Raw genomic sequence first — 23,426 nt, 5'->3', positions numbered from 1 at the left:
TCTTGTAACCAGATCAGAAATCTGGCATGCAATAATCCCTTGGATTGTTTACTCGCATTCACCAAATACTTTGCTCCTTTTTCACTTTGCACTCAATACAATGATCACTTCCACATCACAAACAAGGAAAAACATCTTTCCTTTATACCATATCTTTAGAATAATTCCTTGAGTCGGCCTTGAGGCTTTCCCAATTAATTATAATAAGATAATTAATTAATTCACAATTACAATAACACTGTCGGCTCATAGTATATACAAAATTTCACATGTGCGACTTCAGGACTTGCGCACTTGCTGATGTCACCATCAGACTGTCCTCTGTCACTGGTTGACCGCGCATCACTAGATTATATCACTGTCAAAAGATATAATACAAACATTAGCAACGGCTTCTCAGGTACTTTGTCTCTGTACTGCTCTCTATAAATTAGGTACAACTTTCGTATGTCTTCGGCTTATGTGCTGTGTATTGAATCTTCACATCAGGATGCTGCACTGAACATGTCCATGAATGCACATCACGAGACAATCAAAACCTTGTCCGTACAACTAAGATCTTTGTTAGCTACTTTGTTAGTCGTCACAGACTTACTGCTATGTTGACATCAATGACAAACACACTCATGAATGCAACATGTCAATACTCTCCAATGCTTAGGATACTCTCCCAAAGGAATATCATCAACATTTATGCTAACAGACTGTTCATCCTTGCCTAGTAAATGACTGAGTGTTTGGACACTTATAGACAACATAGGCTTAGAGATCAACACTTTTTCCATACAAAGATAGGTCCTTCTTGTCTGTTCTTTATGCACCTTGTCTCATGTGATTCCATGAATCCATTTTTTTCATTTTGCGCTAAGTGCCCACAATAATTTCTATTTGTCCATCCATTTTGTGTTGTGGGTTCTCTTGATCTATGACGAAAATAATTGCAAAAGTGGCAATATCCATTGAAGTTATGTCCAAGTTCAAATGTATGCAATTGTCTTGAAGAAAATGTTTTTTCGATTCTACCCTTCTTATCTTTGAAGATGTGCTTGGCTTTTGTTGAACTTGATCCTTCCTTCTATCTTTATTTATGATAGGGGTTATCACTGCTTCAATATATCTTTTTCATTCATCCTCTTTCTTGCTGTAGGCCTCTTCATCTTTTGTATATGTAGTGGATCCTTCTTTGAGTTTTTCATCATCGGGGACTTTTTTAGCATTTGATGTGTCATCTTCTTTTACCATAAATTTTCCATCATTCACAAGGTTGTCCCGATTCGTCATATCATCACTTTCCATTGCCATGTGTTTCCCATGTGCCATCTCATCACATATGTTAGCTTCCATGTGTTAAGGTTGTAGTTTCTATCGGATTGATTTTAGCACGAGACACCTTGTTGATGGTAAATCATCTTTAAGATAATTATCTTATATATATATAATATAATATATATTATATATATTATACATTATACATTATTATATAATAATATAATAATATAATAACATATTACATATATGCTTAAAGATGAGTTATACATATGATTAATTATATTATTAATATATTAACTAATGATGATTAACTATAAAGACATGTCTCTTCATGAGACATGCCTCCTCGTCTCATATTTACGAGTCTTCAAATTTGCATTTGGAAGACATCAATCAAATTGACAATGTTAGTACATTTGTAGAAAACGATCCATGTTATTTAACATGGTATCATAGCACTAGGCTGCAAAATGTAGAAAATAGAATGAGGGAAGGAGATGGAAATAATCAAACATTGTCAATAATGGGGAACAAAGATCATTACAATAATATCCTTCTAGATTGATATAGAGTAGAATATAAAAGATAATTGACACATATAGGAGTGCACAATCAGATTATCTGACACAGTTTGACAAATGCAGAGGATATAATCAATGATAACAAAATTACGTAGTAAGAAAGTGGTTCGAGAATGTGATGATAAATATGCCTATGCTTGGCTATAGTTATCAATTAAAAAAAATAAAAAATCAATATGCATTAGTAATTGTCAACTACAAAGTGAAAGAAAATTAATAATAATCTGGTCCGCAAAAATGTAAATTACTTACATTGCTAGCATTAATGGATAAAATAGAGAAGACATTCAGATCATAAGACACAACTTTGCATCTCTGTGGCTGTTGCGAAGAAGAGCAGAAATTAAATAAAGAAGAGTGATAAGTGTCGGATATTGTGGGCTCCGATAGATACAAGAATGTACCAAGATAACATATAATATTGCCACCACATACCGGTTGTAAAGGAAATTGGGTGTCAGCACGAATAGACCACAAAGAAATAACAAAATTATTTAAACAAATCAAGCTACGGGCGATTCCGTGAATTTGACCTACTTATATATATAAATCAATTAACTGCCACCATGGCAAGTATAGGAGATCAAGAAGAAAATAAAATATTGTTGGTAAACAGATTTGTCACTAAAGAAATTGCCCAACGGAGTGTATGTGGCAAATTGTTTACAACAGTCTGATAGGCCCTTGATATCCGGCCTTCCTCTGCGTTTAGAGGGGCAGCTCCCTCGTAAGATGAAATTTTAGATTTTTCAAAAAGGATAAGAAGAACTTAGAAAATAGGACGGGAAAACCATTGATAGCGAATGCACCACACGCCTTCAACGTTTTCATAAAAATGACGTAAACTGTTAATGAGAGCTATCAAGGACTACGCTTGAGAACTTTCACCAACACAATGCTAATTCAAACATCCACAAATACTCACATAATACCATGAAAGTAATCATAGATGAATCAACACTTCAACAATCCAGGTCCCTTGGAGAGAGAACGCTAAATGTACTTCCTTTTATTTCTTGCACCAAGAAAGAAAGAAATAACTGATTACACAAAAAACAACAATTGTACACACTTTCCAAAAATTGCTTTATGATCAGAGCATCAGTGTTCTCTGTATCCAAGTCCCAAAAAAAAAAGTCCCTTATTACAAAGATTTTCAGGAATTTATAGCCAATCTAGAATAACCAACTTCTCGAGTTTGTAACTACCCAAAAAGTTAGAGTTTGGGCTACTTGAAGATGATTTGTAACCAACTCTAACCCCTGAAGCTTAAGTACGGTTAGAAAAATGAAAACTAGAATTAATTCTAAAGTTGACCTTCTTACAAAATACATCAACAAAATTCTAAGACAACTTTGGACAGAAATACTTCTAACTTTTAATTCTTTGAATTTGCTCCTTGATCTGTAGGCGCTACTAACAACTGAGTCAAGTTTGCCTTGTATGCTCTGAATGATTTGATGACTTGAGCCAAAGTTTTGTTCTTAATGACGATTAAACTCTGCATCTTCAGCTTACACAGCTCATGTCTCTTTCTAATTTCATCCAATTCTGTAACACAACCTGACAAGTTTTGAGTACAGGAGTTCAATGCTACTGAGAGACTGCTCAATCTCATCATAACACTAGCATTTGAACTTTGTTTACTGCCAAGTTCGGTGCTGATTTTTGTCTCTATGCATTCCAAAATGGAAGATATGTCTGGATTTTGAGTGTGCTCACTAATAGGAATACCTTCTACGATCATCGGTATATCCCCTAAGGCTTTCTTTTTCAGTAACTTGCATGAGTTTAAGAATTGTTCTCCTTCACTCAATTGTTCATTCATACTATCATTCTTCCACCGGATATTTTCCAGCCATATATCAATTTGCTCTTCTTCTCCAGTGCTGATTAACTTTAGTGACTTGACTATATTGCTGTCCATGCCTTTAATTTCTACTAAATTGGCATCAATTTCTTTCTAGAATGTTCGTTGTTCCTTGAGAGTTGTCAGTTCTTTTTGAATGCTTTGTTGTATATGATCCGCTTTGGTAAATATACCTTGAACATCTCGAAATAAGCTTGATGCCTGTTCTTTCATGCTTTGTACCCATGCTTTCACCATCTTACCATAAGTTTGACATTCTCCTACATTTCGAATGGTTTCTTCATCAAACATCTTCTCCGGATCTTCTATAATTTCTATGGATGAAGTAGGGCCTGGAAAGGAGTCACCAACCATCGATTTGATGCATGAAGAAAGAGCTTGGACTTGACACTTGAGTTGATTCTTAACTTGCTTATCTCTCCTTGATTGCTCTATTAGGACAGCAGGTGACACTTGAAAATTGCATTCTTTCCCTTCACGGGTAGTCCGGCCTAGATCTACTTTAGTGATGCTAAAGTCAGATTCATTTGCCTCATTTATGTCCTTTTCTGTGACTGGTTGTGCAATTTCAACAGATAAATTACCTGTAGTGGGGCTCATTGCTAGTCTGGAATCCATTTTAGTCTTCTTTATCTTTGTACTTCTGTGCATCAAGTCATCTACAACATCTAGATTGGGCGCTTCCAATTGAATCATTCTTTTCTTCTTTCTCTCCAAACTCTGTTGTAACCAAGATCTTGAGATACTAGCAAATGGACCAATTACTGAAGGAAGCTGCAAGACTGTAGATGATAAGTTCAAGTTATGCACATTCTCTACAACTGGCTCCTCTTGGATTGCTTCTGTGCTTTCGGGAGACAATGAACGTGTAGGAGATGCTATGGATTGAATCATCTCATCTACAAATGATGGTAAAGTATTCATCTCAGGAGCTTCATCAATCATTTGTTGAATTGGCTTTAAGGTCTTCTCCTTGGGTTTTGATCTCTTCTTCCTGGTAACCACATTGAGTTCACATGCTGATGCTAGATCAACTCGTTTATCTGGATCTTCACCATCATCTCCCCCTTGTGTGCTATGCAAAGAGCTTGAGGATGTAGGAATAGAAGACGGAATGGTTGAAACTGATGTTCCTTCTTGAGAGGTATTATTATTATTTACACTACTTCTTCCTGTTGACTTAGTAGTATTGGCTTCTTGGACTTTATTCTTTAACCAAGTCTCAGTTCGTTGAATCACAAAGAAAGTCCTTTCCTTGAGGTCTTTTAGTTCTGGCAGCGACCAATTGATATATGGCAATTCTAGTAATTGTATCCGCTCATAGAAGTAAGGATCAATCAAGTCTGACCCGTCTTCTGTTAGGCCTGTCACATCCCATCCCATTTTGTAATCAATGATTTGTTGTATTGTAAATCTCATCCAGTCCCTTTTTCTAACTTCAAAATCATTCTCACAATTAGCCCAATAATCTTCCAATGTGGGGAAATGAAGATAGCCAGGTCCAAGTGCCAAGTTATTTTTAACATACCCGCTACTATCAAATGGAAAGCGACTGTAGAAAGAGTGTAGAGTTATGTTCACCATGGATCTCTCAATATTTTGAGCATCCGAAGAAGACGAACAACTGTAATGTCCAATGCCAATTGAGAAAGGGATTGATCTTTTGTTCCTGCACTTTTTGTTTACTTGACCAATTTGCCTGCAGACTTCTGAAAGTACCAACTTATCATCTACGAAGCGAGGCAACATGAGAGGACAATCTCGGAAACCTCCAATGCGGATGTAAGTGAATCGAGGATATTGTATGAAGAAGCTACCATAAATACTAATGAGACTGGCTGCTTCAGGAGAAATTCGAAGCCCTATGTCTCCTTGTAGTTCCCTGGCAGTGAGCATAGAAAAAGCATCATTCACCCTGCGGAAGTGTGCATTGCTTTGTTTTAATTGCAACTGGGGGTAATAGTTATAGATTTGAGTGGTTAAGCTATATTCCCCATAAGGATTTAGACCGGGCCATGACTTCATACTTGCAATTGCGTACATTAGATATGAGGACATGTAAAATCCTTGATTTGCATTGAATCCTGTCAACTGGTAATGGAGGGCATCGCTGATCATTTCTCCCCAATCTATAAACTGTTTCCCAGTGGTGATGGTATTAATATACAAAAACATCCAATCTTGAAAATCTTCAGCCGTCTGATTTCCCACCACTCTATTGAGAAGAACTATCATATCAGAAATGTCTTCATTAAAGATATTCCTGCGTAACATTCTGGGCAACTGCGATTGTCCTCGTTTGGGTTGATCGAGCCAACTTTTAGCAATAATATTGAGACATGTTTTCTTATTCTGATGAAAATAAGCCTGGGCACCTTCTTTAGAAATTTCTGTGAACTCCTCTCTTACTGGCAGTCTGAAAGTGATGGATATAGATATGGGGTCCAACCTTGCTACGATATCACCTCCTGCAGTCTTGATGTCCCTCGAATTCTGATCATATGCCTTGATACATTCTAAAACCAATTCCACATATTGAACTGCGAGCGGATGTCCTCCTGCATGGGCCAGACCACTTTCCAGCGTTCGACGTGCCAGGGGTGATTTATCTTCTTTGCTCATCATCTTCCAGAAGTCTGCAATTTCTAAATGCCCCATCTTTGTGTCAGATATTTCGGGGAGCGTGCTTTTCAGTATTACAAGAGGTTCCTTACCTTGAAATTGATACCTCATATTGTCACCTGTCAAGGGCTGTCCTGGCAAATTGTGCGGAGTCAATAGCCACTTTTCTTTATATCAAATTGATGTAATATCTTCTTCAACTAAAACTTCACCAAAAACCTTTATTTCACTTTGATGATCCGACTTTTAGATGCAGCAGAGGCATTTTGTCAAACAATATGAGCACGCTTGGACTTGGTATTTTGTCAAACAGTTTTCATGCGCATATATTTCCATTGGACTTTTGCCAGCTATAGACTATTTCAGATTTTCCTGCTTAAAAGAATCGATTCTCCAATCTTCCCTCTTCTATGTTTCGATTGGCAATGAGTATGTGCACATTGATGTTCGTCCCAGCCGTAATGTCATAGATGCTGTTGTTGTTCTGCCCAGCGCTTGATTAATACTGTGTGAGTTTCCATACTTTGTGTTTGATCTCGATGAACATTTGGTCAAACATTAACTGCGCATGCTCTATTTTGTAGTTGATACGGAGAATGGATGCCCGATTGAATTCTTTTTAAGCAATTAATCGTTCCTTGGTTCCTATCCAACCACGGGTCTGGATTTCGCATGCATGGTTGAGGATGAGTGAAACCGCGGGTCCGTGTTACTCCGTGTCATCGTGGGAGGGAGAACAAGCTGAAATTAACCATGCAAATGTTCTTTATTTACTCTGCATCACTATATGGTATCACCTTCAACGTTTGCGTGCTGGTCTTTGCCTGCCAACCCGCAGGTCTGGACTTGCAAGCGTGGATGAGGATATAAAATGGATCAAACTATCCCCAGGCCTGGTCTATGTCTACGAGGCTGCAGATCGATAAAGAGGACCTTTAATGAAACAACACACCCGTCTTGCATTATTTTCTATGTTCTCACCATGCTTTTTTTTTGCGTCTGTCATTACTTTGAACGACTTGCATACCTTCCATTAGCCATCACGGGTGGAGAAATGTCAATTAATTCACATGCATTATTACTGTTGCTGCCATAATTATCATTATGAAACCACAGACATTTCTAAGATTAATCTCCCCATGTTTGATCATTCCCATGAAGTCGTCAGAAGTGGTGTCAAGACAAACATTCTTCGTACTCTCCTTTATCTGTGACTGTGCCTTCACTCAAATCTCATCTTACTTTGGCATCGAACATGTTTTCTTTGCGGACTCCAGCAACATGAAGTTAGAGAATTTTAGAGTTAAAGTGAAGCTAATCATATGGCCAAAGGACCCCTATAATCTTGAAATAAATTGATACCTTCATATCGGGACGTGGGTGATTGGCTTTAACACATTCAGAGAGTATTAATTTAGGCATTTAATCAAACAGTTTGATACTTCTCTCCATCACCTATGCGCATGTTTCTTTGTTCTGTTGGCAGATAAATAAGTAGTGCATAGATTTTCAAGTGACCAGGGAACCATCGGCAGCAGGCTAAAGGCTAGAACATTTAGTCAAATGGATTTCATGCGGCTTGTCTGGCTGTGGGTGGCTGGGCATCCGCAACATTTCTTACTATTTCAAATCTCATCCTTCACACCTTCTTTTGTGTCTATTCCTCAACCACTACTTTCTATAACCACTAACTACTCTTGCATATAGAAACGTCTTTGTCTCTAATCAACAACTTTAATAATGGAATGAATGCCAGGCCATAGGTCATAAAGATAACAGTGCACATGCCTTGTCTATGGTCCCAAGGAATGCCGTGAGTGCTATTTTTTTTTTTAATCAAAGAACTTCAAGTATTGTTTCACACACGTACATGATGAATTCTCTCCAACATTAGGAAGCTGCCTCTAACCTTCTTCCTCTGTAGCTTGCAAGATATTTGACCGATCACCCAAGTGAAAACTTCTATGTTTTTGAGTTTTCATGGAATAACTAACACTGGGGAAGTTCGGGTTAGGATTAGGTTAAAAAGTTGGAGTACGGGGAGAGAGAGTATGTTAGTACGTGGAGAGAGAAAAAGTGAAACTCAAACCCACAACCTTAACCCGTACTTCCCTCTAAATTTTTAGTACGTGGAGAGAGAAAAATTGGAGGAGAGAGTGGAAACTCAAACTTAAAACCTTAACCCGTACTTCTCTCTAAAGTTTTAGTACGTGGAGAGAAAAGTATGGGAAAAGAGGAAGTTCGAATTTTCTTGAGTATTTTCTCTTTTCAATTGATTAATATAATTAAACTCTCCGTAAAAATGTTGGGAAAACAAATATGAAATGGGGAGAAAACAATAAAAGAAATAGTAAGTTTGAAACAAAGAAATTGTCGCATATACAACGTATGATTGGTGGGGCCCGCCATTCGTGAATGGAGAAATATCAATATAGAAATCAATACAAGTGAAAAGGATATAACGAAATCGTATTTAGAGGAAATACGGTCATGATTGTTGATCGTGATGATGCATGAAAGAGACATACATGATTAAGGTTTGAATACTGTTAAAGACAAGTATGAACATAAGCAGATAAAAATATGCAACCCGTTAATGGATGAGTCGATACTTGGAACATGGGTGGGGTGGTGTATTACATGGCACATTCTAATTCAAATTACCAAGAACACCTACGTGGATATTGCTTTGGTCATGTAAGGAAGTGATTGATCTTCTAGAGGTAAGTTGTAATATTTCCTTATTCATTCTAAAACTTTGGAATATGATATTCTAAATAGTTAAGACAATATAGGTTGATAAATATTTTCTAAATAATGGGAAGTAATGTAATGTTGCCCCAATATTCCAAGTTAACAAAGTTGATGATACATATGGTTTACTGGATGAGATGTTATACAAAAGTCTTAAGTCGAATGCTTTTAGAGTTTTGGAATAGAATGGAGGGCATAGGTTTTTCTTTATTCTTTTGTGACAACTTATACTTCGTTCTATGGCGGTAATATGAGGGATATCAACAATCATGTTAGTACAAATATTTGCTGAGATCACAGATGGATTACAGGCTCACTCCTAAGGCAAATTGGAAGAAATGTTCTAATTCTTTAAAATGGAATAAGTGAGAATTTTACATTGTGGGGGGATAACAATAACCAATGTTCCATTCCCACTTGATTTGCTGCATATGGGCCTTCATTTAAGCAACTAATATCAAGGAAGTTGATCTATAGAAAAGTAATTATTATTCTCAAGTATCACATTTATCTACTCATTATAGTCTCTCTTATTTGTAATTCTATACATACCATATGAGTTATTTTCCTTGATCTTTTCCTTTGTATTTGAGGCTGTTCTTATAGGAAAAGAAAGTTGGTACTTTACACATGCTACCAGATATTGTGCAGATTCAATCAGTCTCATGGAATCTGCAATATCTAGACATGGCAGACTTAGCTAGAAATATTCTATCGACCGACCTACTATTTGCTGAGGCTTGATTATCCAGTGGCGACACCGCATTTCCATTGTTTGGGCCTATGTTCCATGTCCTCTTTTGGTTAGACTGATTGTTATATCCTTGATCTTGGGACTGACTTTTACCTTGATGGTTGTTATTTTGATAACCACCACCTTGATTGTTTCTTTGATAGTCTTTGTCTTGATAGTTTCTTTGGTATCCACCTTTTTGATGATTTCTCTGATACCCTCCTTGATAACTTCCACCTTGACTCTGATAATTATTTCCTTGATTGTCTCTATGGGAACTTTGGAGTTGATTGTTTTCATTTCTCAAATAAGTAACTTCTGTAGATAGCTTCTTGACTTGCTTGATCAATTCCTTCATTTCATCCTTTTCTTCTTGCGTTCTTGTGGATGAACTTGCACTTTGCAAATAAACTGGCATTGATGGTGGTGGTGCCTGAGACAATGGAGGTCCTGGATGTACCACCAACCGATTTGTAGGTGTCTGGTATGTAAGCTGTAGAATTGGATTGTTCAGATACCTAGCACTTGGAGGTTCCATTCCTTGTTGACCTAATTGCTTCCCTATTTCAATTGCTTTAGTGTAAGCTTCATTCAATGTTGTGGGAGCAGGATTCACCATCCTTGTAAACATAGCTGTTTGACTATCTAAGGCATTGTAATATGCCGCCAAAGCACCTACCTCCGTCATTGTGTACGGGGCTTACAATCTCATGTAGGCCTTGTGGAAATGGTTGTTGAAGGAACTTATTGAGTATTTATCTTGTCTCCTAATATCCACAAACATCCTATGCAACTCCAATGGTGTGGTGGGCATGCCAAATTTTGCAATAAAAGCTTCTCTGAGCTGAACCCATCCTGTTATGGATGACGCCGACAAATTGACAAACCAGTAGTAAGGTTCTTCCCCCAGTGAGTAAGGGAAAAGCCTGCATGCTACATCCTCACGTTGAACCTTTCTGTTACACGATGCATCTTCAAATACTTTGATATGCTCCACTACTGTACGATTAGGGTCATTAACAAAGAACTTGAAGTAGAATACCAGTGGATTCTTCGGTAAGTCATGATATTGTTGGAATGAAATAGGTGAGGCATTGTTTTGAATCCATGGTGGTTGAGCCATTGTTGCTTGATTGACTTGAGCTTGAATTGGCTGACTTGAGGGGCTAGCCAAATTTGAAGTTTCAGCTACCCAACGATTCCTTTATTTCTTGTGAAATTCCAACACAAGTAAATCCTCTTCCTGGTGTGGTGTAGATCTTAGTATCCTTTGCCTTCTATCAAATTGCAATTTCTCAAACCTTTCGAGGGAAAAAGACCCAATCCTTCTATCTAGCTTGACTATAATTCTAACTAGATTGATTTTCTAATTTGAGTTTTCTTCAACTGTAGCCTGAGCTTGTCTTTGTGCTTTCCTTTCTCTTTCGAGCTTCCTTTCAAGTTCTTTTTGATGTTCCAACCTTTTCTGAATTCTTCTTTCAATAGCTCGTGCTTTCCTTTCTTCTCGATTCAATACGTCAACAGTGTCGAGATACTCTCTAGTGCTTTCACTTTATTCCCAAGTAATTGAGCACAAACTGGCTACAATATGGTCTTGGAGTGTTCCCCAAGTTGCTCTAGTTTGATTTGATCTAGGAAGCACCATCGTTCTTCATAGTTAAATGCGAACAAGTCCTCAAAAAAAACTTTCAGGCCCTCCTAGCGCTAGATAATGTTGATTTTGCGAGGAGGCAATAATGCTTCTAATTTCAAAGTTGCTCCAAGAATGAATTCCAGTTCACCCTCCTTCTGCAATTCAAAACTTCAATTCAACCTTTCGGTGAACCCCAATTCAGCCCTCCTCCTAGCGCCAGATAATGTTGATGTCAGTTTTGTACCACTACATAACATATAACGATTGAACACCTGATATGGAATATCAAATCTTCAATTCCTCTCTTGAAAAGTTAATACTCATGCGGATATAAGCAAAACTCCAATGTTCCTTACACCTGTGGATACTAACTCAGTATATTGATGTGATTTGCTGGTAATCACGTAGGCGGCCTTATGCTATTTGTTTGAGGACAACTTGGATTTTTGGGTGTGATGGTGATGGTGATGGGTTTGTGAAATATATGAATGCCAAATAATATTGATGGAGATGGTGATGATGATGGAGGATGAGTGTTCTAATGAGTTTATGACTTCCTAACCTTCTTCGAAACTCCAAATACTATACTACTTGCTATTCTACTCCTACTCCTATGAATGGAAAGATTAGCAAATGGATGGGGATCGAATCTAACGAAAGCTAACAGGCGGCTCCACCTTCATAGATGCAATGATTCAAAGGAAAAGAACTAGTTTACCACACAAGGCTTCCCAACAAGCCGCTAGGATGCCAGTGGCCTAGTTATAAATCCCTATCAAACATCCACTAATACTACCATGTAACTATCCATCTACTTTCTTCTCTACTTAACAACTTGAAATGAAATCTATTTTAACAACTTCAAAGAAAATCTTATTCTAACTATTTGGAAGTAGAAACCATGCAACAACACCAAAAGTTCTTAATCACCATGCAAGTCACAACAATGAGAAAGAAAAGCAATTTTGGCATTATCTTAGCAACAATTTTTTTCAACCCTTTACAAATGAGAGCAAATGGCCTTATATAGAGGCCAAAATTTACAATTGACGGTACAGATAAAGCGGCAAAACCAACAATCCAGATTGGATCCTAGAAACCCTAATTAGGGTTGGCCAATGAGAAGACGCCACCTCATCAATGGACCAATGAAAAAAAAAGGAAAAGTGGCAACCAATGAGAAGGCACCAAAATGGTAGCCAATCAGAATTAGACACTTGTCCTATCCAAGAAGAAAGAGAAATTGCCACCTGAGCTTTCATGGGAGGACAAGGTGTATGTTTCATCTTGAGCTCAGCTGAATTCATCATGCTGCTTGCTGCTTGCAGTGTCTTCTCATGGTCCTTCTCATACTCTTTTGCATATCCGATAAAGGTATTGAGGGAGGCAAGGGTGCCCAAATGTTTCCTTTTGATGGTGGCCTTGCCCAACTCATCCAACTTGGATCCCAACTTTGTCTCATTGATGCTCTCCTCTTTGATATCTTTAAAATCAAGTGGCGCCCCAACGTCACTCATCATGGTTGAAATGGAAGTGTTAACGCCTGTGCGGTGCTGAGCAATCGCATTCTGTATTTCCTCTAGTGTTCTCAATCTGGTAGTCAAGGCAACAAACCAAGACTCCACCGTACTCAATCCTCCTTCATCAATCAGCTTGGCCCTTTCCAAATATTTCTCTGGTAGCCCAATGAATGCCTGTAGCTTGTTAATAGCTAAATCCTTGACTGGAAGGAAATCCTTCCATTCACCTTCAAATGTTTTGAATTTATTTCTAATGGCCACTAATGACCTGAATGTCGAGACAAAGGAAGGCAAGGAGTTTCGCTTGTCTTGGATTGTATCATGGATCCAATCCTTGACTTCATGCAGCTGAGCCGATATCTCTTCTATGTTACTCCCGCTATCTTGAGGAAGGGATGCTTGGTGCAACTGTTGGATAGGTTGGCAATCTCTTCAATATTTGTTCTCAGCCTCCAACTTTATGATCCTTTCATTTGCCTTCCTCAACCTTTCTCTGATTGAAACTATGCCCTCATGGATCTCCTCACATTCCATGTCTTCCGTGTTTCTTCCCAAGTTATGCTCTACTATTTCATATTCCTGAGCTGCAATCTCATCCTGTGCCTTGTTAATCGTTGGTATAGCAATCTGAACCTTTCGATGACCATCACTATCGCTCCTAATCACCTTTGCCACTGTTTTTGCCATTTGTTTCTGGTTCTTACTATCACCCCTTTCCATTAATCCTTGGATGTTTTCAACTGTTCGGGCAGTTACTACCTCACCTCTTGGCTTAAGCATTTGCCTTAACCATAGTGGTGTTATGCATCTCCCCAAATCTGGATTTGGTTCGATTAGCAAAGCATCGCCAATGGCCTTGGGCGCCTGACTTATTTCCTCGATATTAATCAGCCCATCTTTTTCTTCATTAGTAACTGCCATATCATCTCCATGCTGATTCTTTGAGAGAGGAGAGTACTTAGTGCTATTACTGTTACCACTTGATTCTGAATCAGAGCTCACCTCTACTGCAATCCCTTGTTCACTTGTGTTATCTTCTTGACAATTATACTTTCCCTTGATGGTGTTGCATTCTATCTCTTTGCTAGAGGTTTCAGATAGTCTTTACTTTTGTCACCCTCCAAATCTCTCTTCTTGCTTCTAACCGTTTCTTGCTGCCGTCTACTACAAATCAACTGCCCTTGTAACCACCTCCAAGGAAGGATCTTGATGATCATTCCAATCCACTGGATTCAACTCTATTCCCTCCACTGTACTATAATCTTCTCTCAACACATTTTCATCATCCTCCAGTTGATCAAGAATATCAAGGCCTCTCCATCTGATTGCTCTCATCATGTTCACTAACAATCGTGAGAAAGCTAGCCTCCTCACGTGAAAGTCATCTTGTGCATTGGCCCAAAAATCTTCTATAATAGGAACATGTTTGAATGTATTTTCGTGAGATGCCTTGATAAGACCATTAGGATTGAATCCTTGCCTTGCTCTATACCATCCTAGATGATACCATTCCAATTCTTTCTCCACAGCTGTAAAGGCGATAGGATTGGGGCAACTATCATTGCCAACTCCAAATGAGAAGGTAATCCCTGTCTCACCCTTAAGTTTCATTATTCTATCATAATGCTCAAGTTCTGTGGCCAATTCCATCAAAACTACCTTGTCGTGTGGGTACCTTGGAAGTCTCTTGGGACATACTATGCTTTCTGCTACTCTAATATAAGTGAATTGCGGAAATTGGATGAACTAACTCCCATACTTCTTGACTTTTGCTTTTGCTTCCATGGAGAGTCTCTTAGCAGGTGTCCCTTGCAATATCCTTACCGTTTTCATGGCAAAGGCGTCACAAAATATCTTGTAGTCTTTGTTGTGCAAGTGAAGTTGTGGATAGCATTCATGCACCAAACATTGCCTCGACCTATTACCAATTACTTCTACGGCCTTAAGTCTTGGATTTTCATACAACCTCGCAATCAAATAGAATAGATAGGACGCCATATAGAATTGCTTTTGATTTTGCATGGTCCTAAGTTGCAATTCTAGATTCTCACTTATGATCCTAGCCCAATCAAATCTTCTTTTTCCTTTTTCAATTTCATCAGTAGAGAAGTACATCCAGTTTTTGAATTGCATACCTTGCGATAGGCCCATGATTTGACCGAGAAGCACAATGAGATCACCATACTTTGATTTGAAATCTGATACAGTGAGCCTTGATGATCTGGTAACTCCTTTCTTGCCTTCGTGTAGCCAATCTTGCTTTAGATGAATGAAATAAGCCTCCTGGTTATCTTGGAATAACTTAGCCGCCTCATCCATCATTACCATTGTCACGCTTTTGTACTGGGGGATATTGAATGCTTCTTCGATCACTTGTCTGCCAATGTTGGCTAACACTCTCTTCCCTTCATAAAAAATGATGGATTTACTAACCAAATCAAACCTGGATGCACATTCCATGACCAATTCTAGACAAGGCAAGGTAGGAGGGAAGGCCGTCGCGTGTACAATTTCACTTTTGTAAATCTTCTTTGCCATGGTGGATTGTCCTTTAGTCTATCCTTTAGCTGTATCATGTTCACTGTACTGATATTGGTATCAGTTATTCACCTCACTTTTGAGAAGAAGGTGGTCTTAGGCATCACGTCTTCCTTGTCTTTCTTGGTGTTCGTTCCCTTTGGGTTCTTGCTTGCACTAACATCTACCATCCTAAACACTTATTTCTGCCCCTTCGTTCTAAGTGATATGGACTACTCTTATTGATCTCCAACCTTTTTTCTATCGATAAATTCTAATTTATTTCTCTCTCGCCAAGTCCTATCACTACACTTATCAATCTCCAATCTTCAACCTAGGGGTGGGACTACCACTTGTTTCTACCTCTTCGCTACCTTAGGATGAATTACACTTATATCTCCCAACTTCAACCTAGGGTGGTCTAGCTTATTTCTGCCTCACCAAATGTCGTATCATGGAATCTACACTTATCTCTCCAAACTTCAACCTATAGATGGGATGATGAAGTGGTGGATGATGAATGCAAGAAGAACATAAGGGAAATGAAACCAAGCAAGAACAAGGAGTAAAATCCGCTTTTAAACCAACTTTCAGCTCTAGAATGAATTGAATTTTACCTTTACCAATAGCCAGGTTTTCTTTGAAGTTCAGATCAGACTTTAGAAAATTCAAGTCTCCTTGCAAAATCAGAATTTTAATCTCTTTGAAAAAATGCCCACACTTTGGCATGAATCAGATCTTCAATAATGCATCCTCCACCAAATAAAAAGTTGCCTAGATCTGGTGTAAAAATCACAGCCCCTTAGCAAAAATCAGAACTTTAAAAATCGCCGAGGCAAGAGGAAAGGATTCGGATCTGCCCTAACAAAATTGCCAAGCAAGCAAAATGCCTTCTTTAGAAAAAAATCACCAAACAGTTCCAAGCTGCTCCTCAAAAAAATCGCTAAACACTTGAGAAGGCTCCTCCAAAAAATCGCCAAGCAACAAATCTGCTCCAAGTTAGGAAAATCACCAAGTAGAGAAGAAAGCTTGTGGTGGAATGAGAAATGAAAGAGGGGGGAAGCCCTCTTATATCCCACTCCCATACTTCCTCCAAGCTGGCCGACTAGCCCTGGAGAAGACAAAAAATTAAATTAGGCCACCATTAATAGTCCTAGATTAAATGCCAAGCTAAAATTAATTTTGCCAATAGTGAAATTTGCACTTTTAATTACCGGTTAGGACCAAAAAATTGCAAAATAAATTTAAGAAAGACTTGGAGATGCTAAACATTTTCATTTAATAATGTTTTGGTAATTAAAATATCATTTAAAACTGGATTTAGCAAGCTAAAATCAATTTTCAACTTTAATTTACCAATCTTTTTAAATATTTTTAAAATTTTCAAGGCAATTTTAACCAATTTAATGCAAAATTTTGCAATTAAGTCTGTTTTCGATTTTGCAATGCAATTTCAACTTTTTACAAAAAATAAACCATTTTTCTAGCATTCAAAATCGATTTTCCAATTTTAATTTCACTATCAAAAAATTTCTTTTTTCACTGAAAAATTCAAGATTTTCCAAAACAATTAAATCTAAAAAATTTCATTTTGAAAATGTTCAAGTCTATACAATTATATCCAATTTTCAAAATAAATCGTCTAAGTCCCAAAAATTTGTAAATTTATCCTATAGGGTATTGTTCTAACCATTGATGTAAAAATCGCTTGAGGAGATTAATCGCCTAGGCCTGAAAAAGTTTAATCGGGAAAAATCGGAAAAAAATCGGGGAAAAAATCGGGAACTAAAAAACCACTAAATTTTAATAAAAAAATGCGATTTTTTTACAGAATTCAATTTTTTTGCATCTAATGACTTAATTACTAACAATACATAAGAAACAATCATGTTTAGATATATATCAATGCAAAAAGAGTTATTAATCGGTAAATTACTAACAAGTAAGTAGTGACAAGTTGTAAATTACTAACAACTAACAAGTTCACAACACATGAGAAGTATTCTCATAAATAAAGTGTCAAATGTAAAGAGTTCAAATAAGCACATCAACATGACTACAAATAAGTACAAATGTCAAATACAGGACTACATCTTCCTCTTCCCAGTCGCTTTACTAGCGAGTGCGGGAGAGGATAAAGCTCTAGAACTAGAACCCCGCAGGGTTTGTGCCTGTGTCTGTGTCTGTGCCAATGCAGGAGATGGTGTAGCTATAGAACTAGATGTCGGTAGCTCCACATTCGCTGCGCGCAAGATGTCAAGGTCCTCTGCAGTAAGCTCAATGTCATCATCCTCATCATCGCCCTCCTCAATGTCATCCAAATCGATGTCATATCCAATTCCACCCCCTTCCTCCTCTGTAGCCTCCTCCGCGGCCTCCCTCTCCAAATTGGAGATGTCCTCTTGTGTAAATAAGGGAGCCTGCTCCTGTGCCGTCCAATCATAATAAGGATCTATCTCATCCAAATCGATTGGCCCAGGAGGATCTTGTTGTGCCTTTTTCATGCGCAATTTAAGATTATATTGCACATAGACCATGTCATTCATCCTCTTTTGGGACAACCTGTTTCTCTTTTTTGTGTGGATGGCCTCAAACAAACTCCAGTTGCGCTCACAATGTGATGCGCTGCAAGGCTGTGATAGGATTCTGAGAGCAAATTTTGCAAGATTTGGAGTGCTTGCACCCCAAGTGGTCCACCAAGCCACTGCATCACAAAAATTGTACAAGTTAGAAAATACTAATAGACAACAAAAAGTGAAACATAAATGTTAATTTAGCATTTGAGATTCAGAAGTTTGCAAATGTATTACCTGGGGTTTGTGTAAGCCTTGCTCTCTTGCAGAGAGAAGTGGAGAACACCTTGCCCCCTGCTGAAGTGAAGATCTCCTGCTCAGCGATGATTTTATCTCTTGTTTCCTCGCTGGTTACCATCTTTTCGACGCACTCACTTAGGCCTCTGATGACCTCTCCATCAGGATCTGCATATGTACCATCAGCCCTAAAACCAAAAACCAAAAACAAATAAGTCTTGCAATTTTAGTACACACCCAACACCCTACGAAAGCAAAATGAACTCAAGTCTTCGTTAACTTAAATTTGAGTAAGAATGAGCTTACGGTATACCTAAAACGTGGGTTGAGGAAATATCTTGCTGCATGAATGGGTTGGTGGAGCTGATTATTCCACCTTCTATCAATGATCTGCCAAATGGGTTCATATTTGATGCTTTCCCCCTTGTAGTAATTTTTGACAGATTCTTTGGTCTTGTCCATGGCCTCATATAGTTCACCCATTGGCGTTTGGTCTCCATCAACCAAACGCAGAACTCTGACTAAAGGCTCAGACACTTGCAATATAAATTTGAAATTAGTTGACAAGTTACAAAATTATTATTTACTTGAGTTACAAACTTAGTATGTTATAAAGTTGTAAAGTGTAAACTAAAACTTAAAGTTTTGTAGTTACTTTTACTATTTCATCAGCCTTATCTTCAAAATATTTATCAAACACAATCCGCATAACATTCTCTCCTTCACTCTTCTTTGAAAATGTGGAAGCAAGCCATTTTTTGGAAACAAACATTTGCTTCAAAGAAGCCAAATTATCGAGAATGCTTTGCAATGTCAAAAAAATCGTTGCAAACCTTGTGACGGCAAGCCTGACAATTTCTTTGCCATCAGTGTGCTCTCTCATTAGGCTAAGGACCCATGGGTGATTGTATATGTATTTTGTCACCCGCCTTGCATCCTCCACAATTGGAGTGACCCACTCAAGTTTGCCCATGTCCTCCAAAAGAAGGTCAAGGACATGTGTTGCACACGGGGTCCAAGAGAGAGTGGGGTGCCTCTGCTGTAGGAGTTTTCCTGCCAATTGTAAAAGAAAATACTAATTAGTTTCCAACTTTTCAAAAATATCAAACTATTAAAAATTCTTCTTGTGAAATTCACAATGCACATGCAACATAAAATTACGGTTTACCTGCTGATACATATGCAGCAGCATTGTCTGTGATGATTTGCACCACATTTTCAATGCCAATCTCTAAGACCATGTTCTCCAACATCAATGCCAATGTCTGAGCATTTTTTACCTTGTTGGAGGCATCAATTGATTTCAGGAACACCACATTATCATTACAGTAGGCCAAAAAATTAATTATGGTACTGCTCTTCCCATCCGTCCACCCGTCAGAAAGAATGGTGCAACCAAATTTTGTCCATTCTTGTTTCTGTTCCTCAACAAATGCTTTGGCCCTCTCAACAGTATTTCCAATAAGCTTACAAAAACAAAATTTAGTTATGTCTTAGATTCTTAGTAATTTAAAATTGATTTAGACTTTAGTAATCAACATTCTAATTTCTAGATAAATTAATTAAAATTTAGAACTAAGTAAAAAGTTAAAAATTAAAAGGAAATCGAGTGTAATAAAATTATTTGCTTACCTGCCACCCAACACAAAACGAGAAGGGGACTTGTACCCCTTTCTTGCAACTGTCAACTCTGTGGCCAAAGCCTCCCAATAGGGACTGTCAACAACACTAATAGGAAGGTTGTTGAAAATCCAGAAATCTGCTAGTGCATTGTCCAACTGGTCATGGACCTCCTTATTCCATCTAGTGGCCTCTAATGAAGGTTGTGCACCAGGTGTGTGCCTTGGCACAAAATAGCTCCCTATCCCAAAAGCACCTGTTGATCTTGATGGTGCGGAAGTGCTAGGAGGTGTAGGAGTGGGAGTGGGAGCAGAACTTGTGAAAGAAAAACCACCCTGTTTGCGGACACGCGGCCCACGATAAGAGCCGGCCATGCTCTCAATGGCTGCCTCCTCCTCCTGAACATCAACGAAACTGCCCTGGGTCTCTGCTATGGCTGCCCTGACATGCAATTTATTCCGCTCTCTTTGCAATTTTTTTTGCTCTCCAGCTGCGAGCAAGGCATTTGCAAACCTTTTTATTTCTTCTGTTGTACTCTCACAAGGATTCGTATCATGTTTTGAGATCCTTGCGATTTGATATTTGAACCGGTAAATGCCCCCGGATATTACTTTTTCACATCGAATGCAAATCACTTTGGTTGGTTCATCGGGTGCTTCATAGGCATATTTCCATGCCTGATCTCTTGCATTCTTTGGCCTAGTGCCAATGTAGCCTAAGGGGCATGGAGTCAATGGCCATTTGTCTGCCATTTAAAACTGCTGCGGGCTGCCTACACATACAAATTTAAAAAAAAAAACTATAAATAAATTATAACAAGATCAAAGTTAACAGTTAAACAAAGAATTCAAGCAACATTCCAATAACAGCGCCAATAAATTGAAATCCAAATAACATTCAAACAAACTAGCTGCTAGGGTTTCAAATTTTTCAAAAAAGTGCAAATTTCTAGCATAAATTCGATCTAGAATGGAAAAAAATGCAAATGAATGCATTTAATCTTGCTTACATTCATCAAATGCATTCCTAACTAATTAGGAATGTATTTTTATCCATTTACATGCAAGAAAAAAAAAATACAATCTCTTGTAAAAATAAAAAACAAAGATTCAAATCACTTACCTAGTAACGAAGAAATCGAATCAAAAGGCCTCCAAATGCACTCGATTCCGCTTGTTTCTTGCCACGAACTCCTCCTCTATCCTCTCCTCTCCAAAACGCCCTAAGCAATGTAAAAACAGAATGAAAAAAATGTGTTTTTTCGTCACTTTATGTGACTGCTGGACGCGGGCGATTTTTAGGTGACTTTTTAGGCGATTAATCTGCGATTTTTTGGAAAAAATCTGCAAAAAAAAATCGCGATTTTTGGGGCGACTAAATCACCAGCCTCAAAAAATCGCGATTTTATCTCGTATCGTCGATACTCACATCTATGGTTCTAACCATCAAAAAAATGTTGTCATTGAAATTTGTTTGGCCTAAGGATAAAATTACAAGTTCCGGAAAATCGAGTTAAGACCAGGTAAAAAAACAAATCTAACCACATCTCTCTTGGCACAAAGGCGCCCAAAGTGTAAAATTTTCAAATTGAGAACTTTTGGACAACTCCGAAAAATTTGCCAAGCAATTGAAAAAAAGGGGGTCCCCAAAATTTTGGGGTGATGGTGTAAGAACCTCACAACACCTTGTTGACGGTAAATCATCTTTAATAAATATCTTATATAGATATAATGTATATTATATATGTAATATAATATATATTATATACATTATACATTATATATTATTATATAATAATATAATAATATATTACATATATGGTTAACATATTAATGTTATATTAATATGTTAACTAGTGATGTTTAACCGTGGAGACATGTCTCATCATGAGACATGTCTTCTCTCATATTCATAATCCTTCATTTGCATTTGGAACACAATTAGTAAAATTGGCATTATTAGTACATTTGCAGTGATCCTTGAAATTAACAGTACACCCTTCTCCAAAATAATTGTATCAATGAACGGTGTATAATTAATGAACCAATCTTAGCAATAAGTTAAGTGCCAAGAAGCACTTGAGTCGATGTACCAAGCAGACAATTTGATGTGATCTGCTGGGCATTTGGCCATAAAGGCATAGAAAGTAACTCCTGCTTAGTGTTCTTAGTGTGCTTTACTACATGGGCTTTCTGTTGAGACCCTCCCTATTGTTGTTCAAAAGCTAAACAATGCCAACAATCTTTCTTCATGTGACCATAATTGTGGCGATAATTGCATAGAATGTGCTTCCTTTTGGAGCTATGCTGGGATTGACTTGGGCCTTTTTGCTGAGAGAACTGATTGTTCCCTTTGTTGAAAGCAAAGGAATTCTCTGTGAAGTCTTGTTCTATGGAGGACACACTAGCACTACTACTGAACCATGTTTGCGTGGATCTTGCTACAAAATTTTAGTGCAAAGATATGGAAATTTGATGTTAACATTAGTTGAGGTAATGGTGAGTGTCTCAATAAAGTGTTCTTAGTGTGCTCTACTACATGGGCTTTCTGTTGAGACCCTCCCTATTGTTGTTCAAAAGCTAAACAATGCTAACAATCTTTCTTCATGTGACCATAATTGTGGCAATAATTACGCAGAATGTGCTTCCTCTTGGAGCTATGCTGGGATTGACTTGGGCCTTTTTGCTGAGAGAACTGATTGTTCCCTTTGTTGAAAGCAAAGGAATTTTCTGTGAAATATTGTTCTATGGAGGACACTAGCACTACTACTGAACCATGTTTGCGTCGATCTTGCTACAAAATTTTATTGCAAAGATATGGAAATTTGACATTAACCTTAGTTGAGGTAATGGTGAGTGTCTCAATAAAGTGTTTATAAGAATTTGGTAGGCTTTTTAGAGTGAGTGATTATTTTACCATGTCTTCTTCCTCTATTGTTTGAGAGAATTCCTCCAGCTGATCATGGATGTCCTTGATTTTTGTGAGATCTTCTTATAGAGACATGCTCTAATCCGTCATGATCAAGAAAATGTTCTTCATAAAGAACCCATGGCTCTTGTTAGATGTTTCTTGTAGTCCCTTCAATAATATCATGTTTCAGCAGCTATCTTGCTTGAGCGAACCTGAGGCACCTGATTGTCGGTGACCAACAATATAGTAAACCTCATGACCTCCAAATTCCTTTCATCAAATTTATCTTGATCTCGATCTGCCGTTGTAGGATGAGTAGACTTGCCTAAAACCGCCTCATTAAGACAGTGATATTCAAAAATAGTCATCATCCATTGCTTTTAGGTGTTGTAGTTATGGCCATTCAATTTCTGATTTACTTCCAACATTATGTTGGTCAAAGAAGTCATCTTTACGCTTTCCAAGCCATGCAAGATGAGGTAAACAAAAGAGACTTAAACATTGATTGCATGAAACCCAAGGCACTGATCCCAATGCATATAAAATAGAGGCAGAGTCTAAATCACATCTTATGGCAAAAAACACCT

At 37.8% G+C, this 23,426-nt stretch overlaps 2 protein-coding genes across 3 annotated transcripts in view; one reads left to right on the top strand and one right to left on the bottom strand.

Moving 5' to 3' along the window:
* LOC149564122 (uncharacterized) overlaps positions 1 to 23,426 on the top strand; it is a 173,583-nt gene that overhangs the window by 11,682 nt on the left and 138,475 nt on the right. The window lies entirely within an intron of this gene.
* On the bottom strand, positions 17,475 to 19,563 carry LOC149564126 (uncharacterized). Of its 2 annotated transcripts, none has more exons than XM_089824109.1 (3): positions 18,623 to 19,563; positions 18,310 to 18,497; positions 17,475 to 18,203 (listed from the first exon to the last, which is right to left on the bottom strand). In XM_089824109.1, exons 1-3 carry the CDS (start codon positions 18,790 to 18,792, stop codon positions 17,587 to 17,589), a joined length of 975 nt encoding a protein of 324 aa, XP_089680235.1. In that variant the 5' UTR covers positions 18,793 to 19,563; the 3' UTR covers positions 17,475 to 17,586. The 2 variants fall into 2 exon arrangements, with proteins under 2 accessions (XP_089680235.1, XP_089680236.1); XM_089824110.1 differs by having other exon boundaries at positions 18,652 to 19,563.

The sequence above is a fragment of the Cupressus sempervirens genome, chromosome 4 (genome assembly GCF_028749045.1).
Source record: "Cupressus sempervirens isolate cs-2001-9-10 chromosome 4, ASM2874904v1, whole genome shotgun sequence".
Classification (NCBI taxonomy): domain Eukaryota; kingdom Viridiplantae; phylum Streptophyta; class Pinopsida; order Cupressales; family Cupressaceae; genus Cupressus; species Cupressus sempervirens.
Note: the sequence above shows the minus strand (reverse complement) of the source record. Positions and strands in the feature narration are given on the sequence as shown.

Bases quoted from the DNA above. Each gene is read 5' to 3' on its own strand.
- LOC149564126 (XM_089824109.1), bottom strand. From the start codon at position 18,792: ATGGGTGAACTATATGAGGCCATGGACAAGACCAAAGAATCTGTCAAA. The intron at 18,498-18,622 runs GTATACCGTAAG...TTTTGGTTTTAG, and splicing joins TTCCTCAACCCACGTTTTAG to GGCTGATGGTACATATGCAG. The intron at 18,204-18,309 runs GTAATACATTTG...TTTGTGATGCAG, and splicing joins AAGGCTTACACAAACCCCAG to TGGCTTGGTGGACCACTTGG.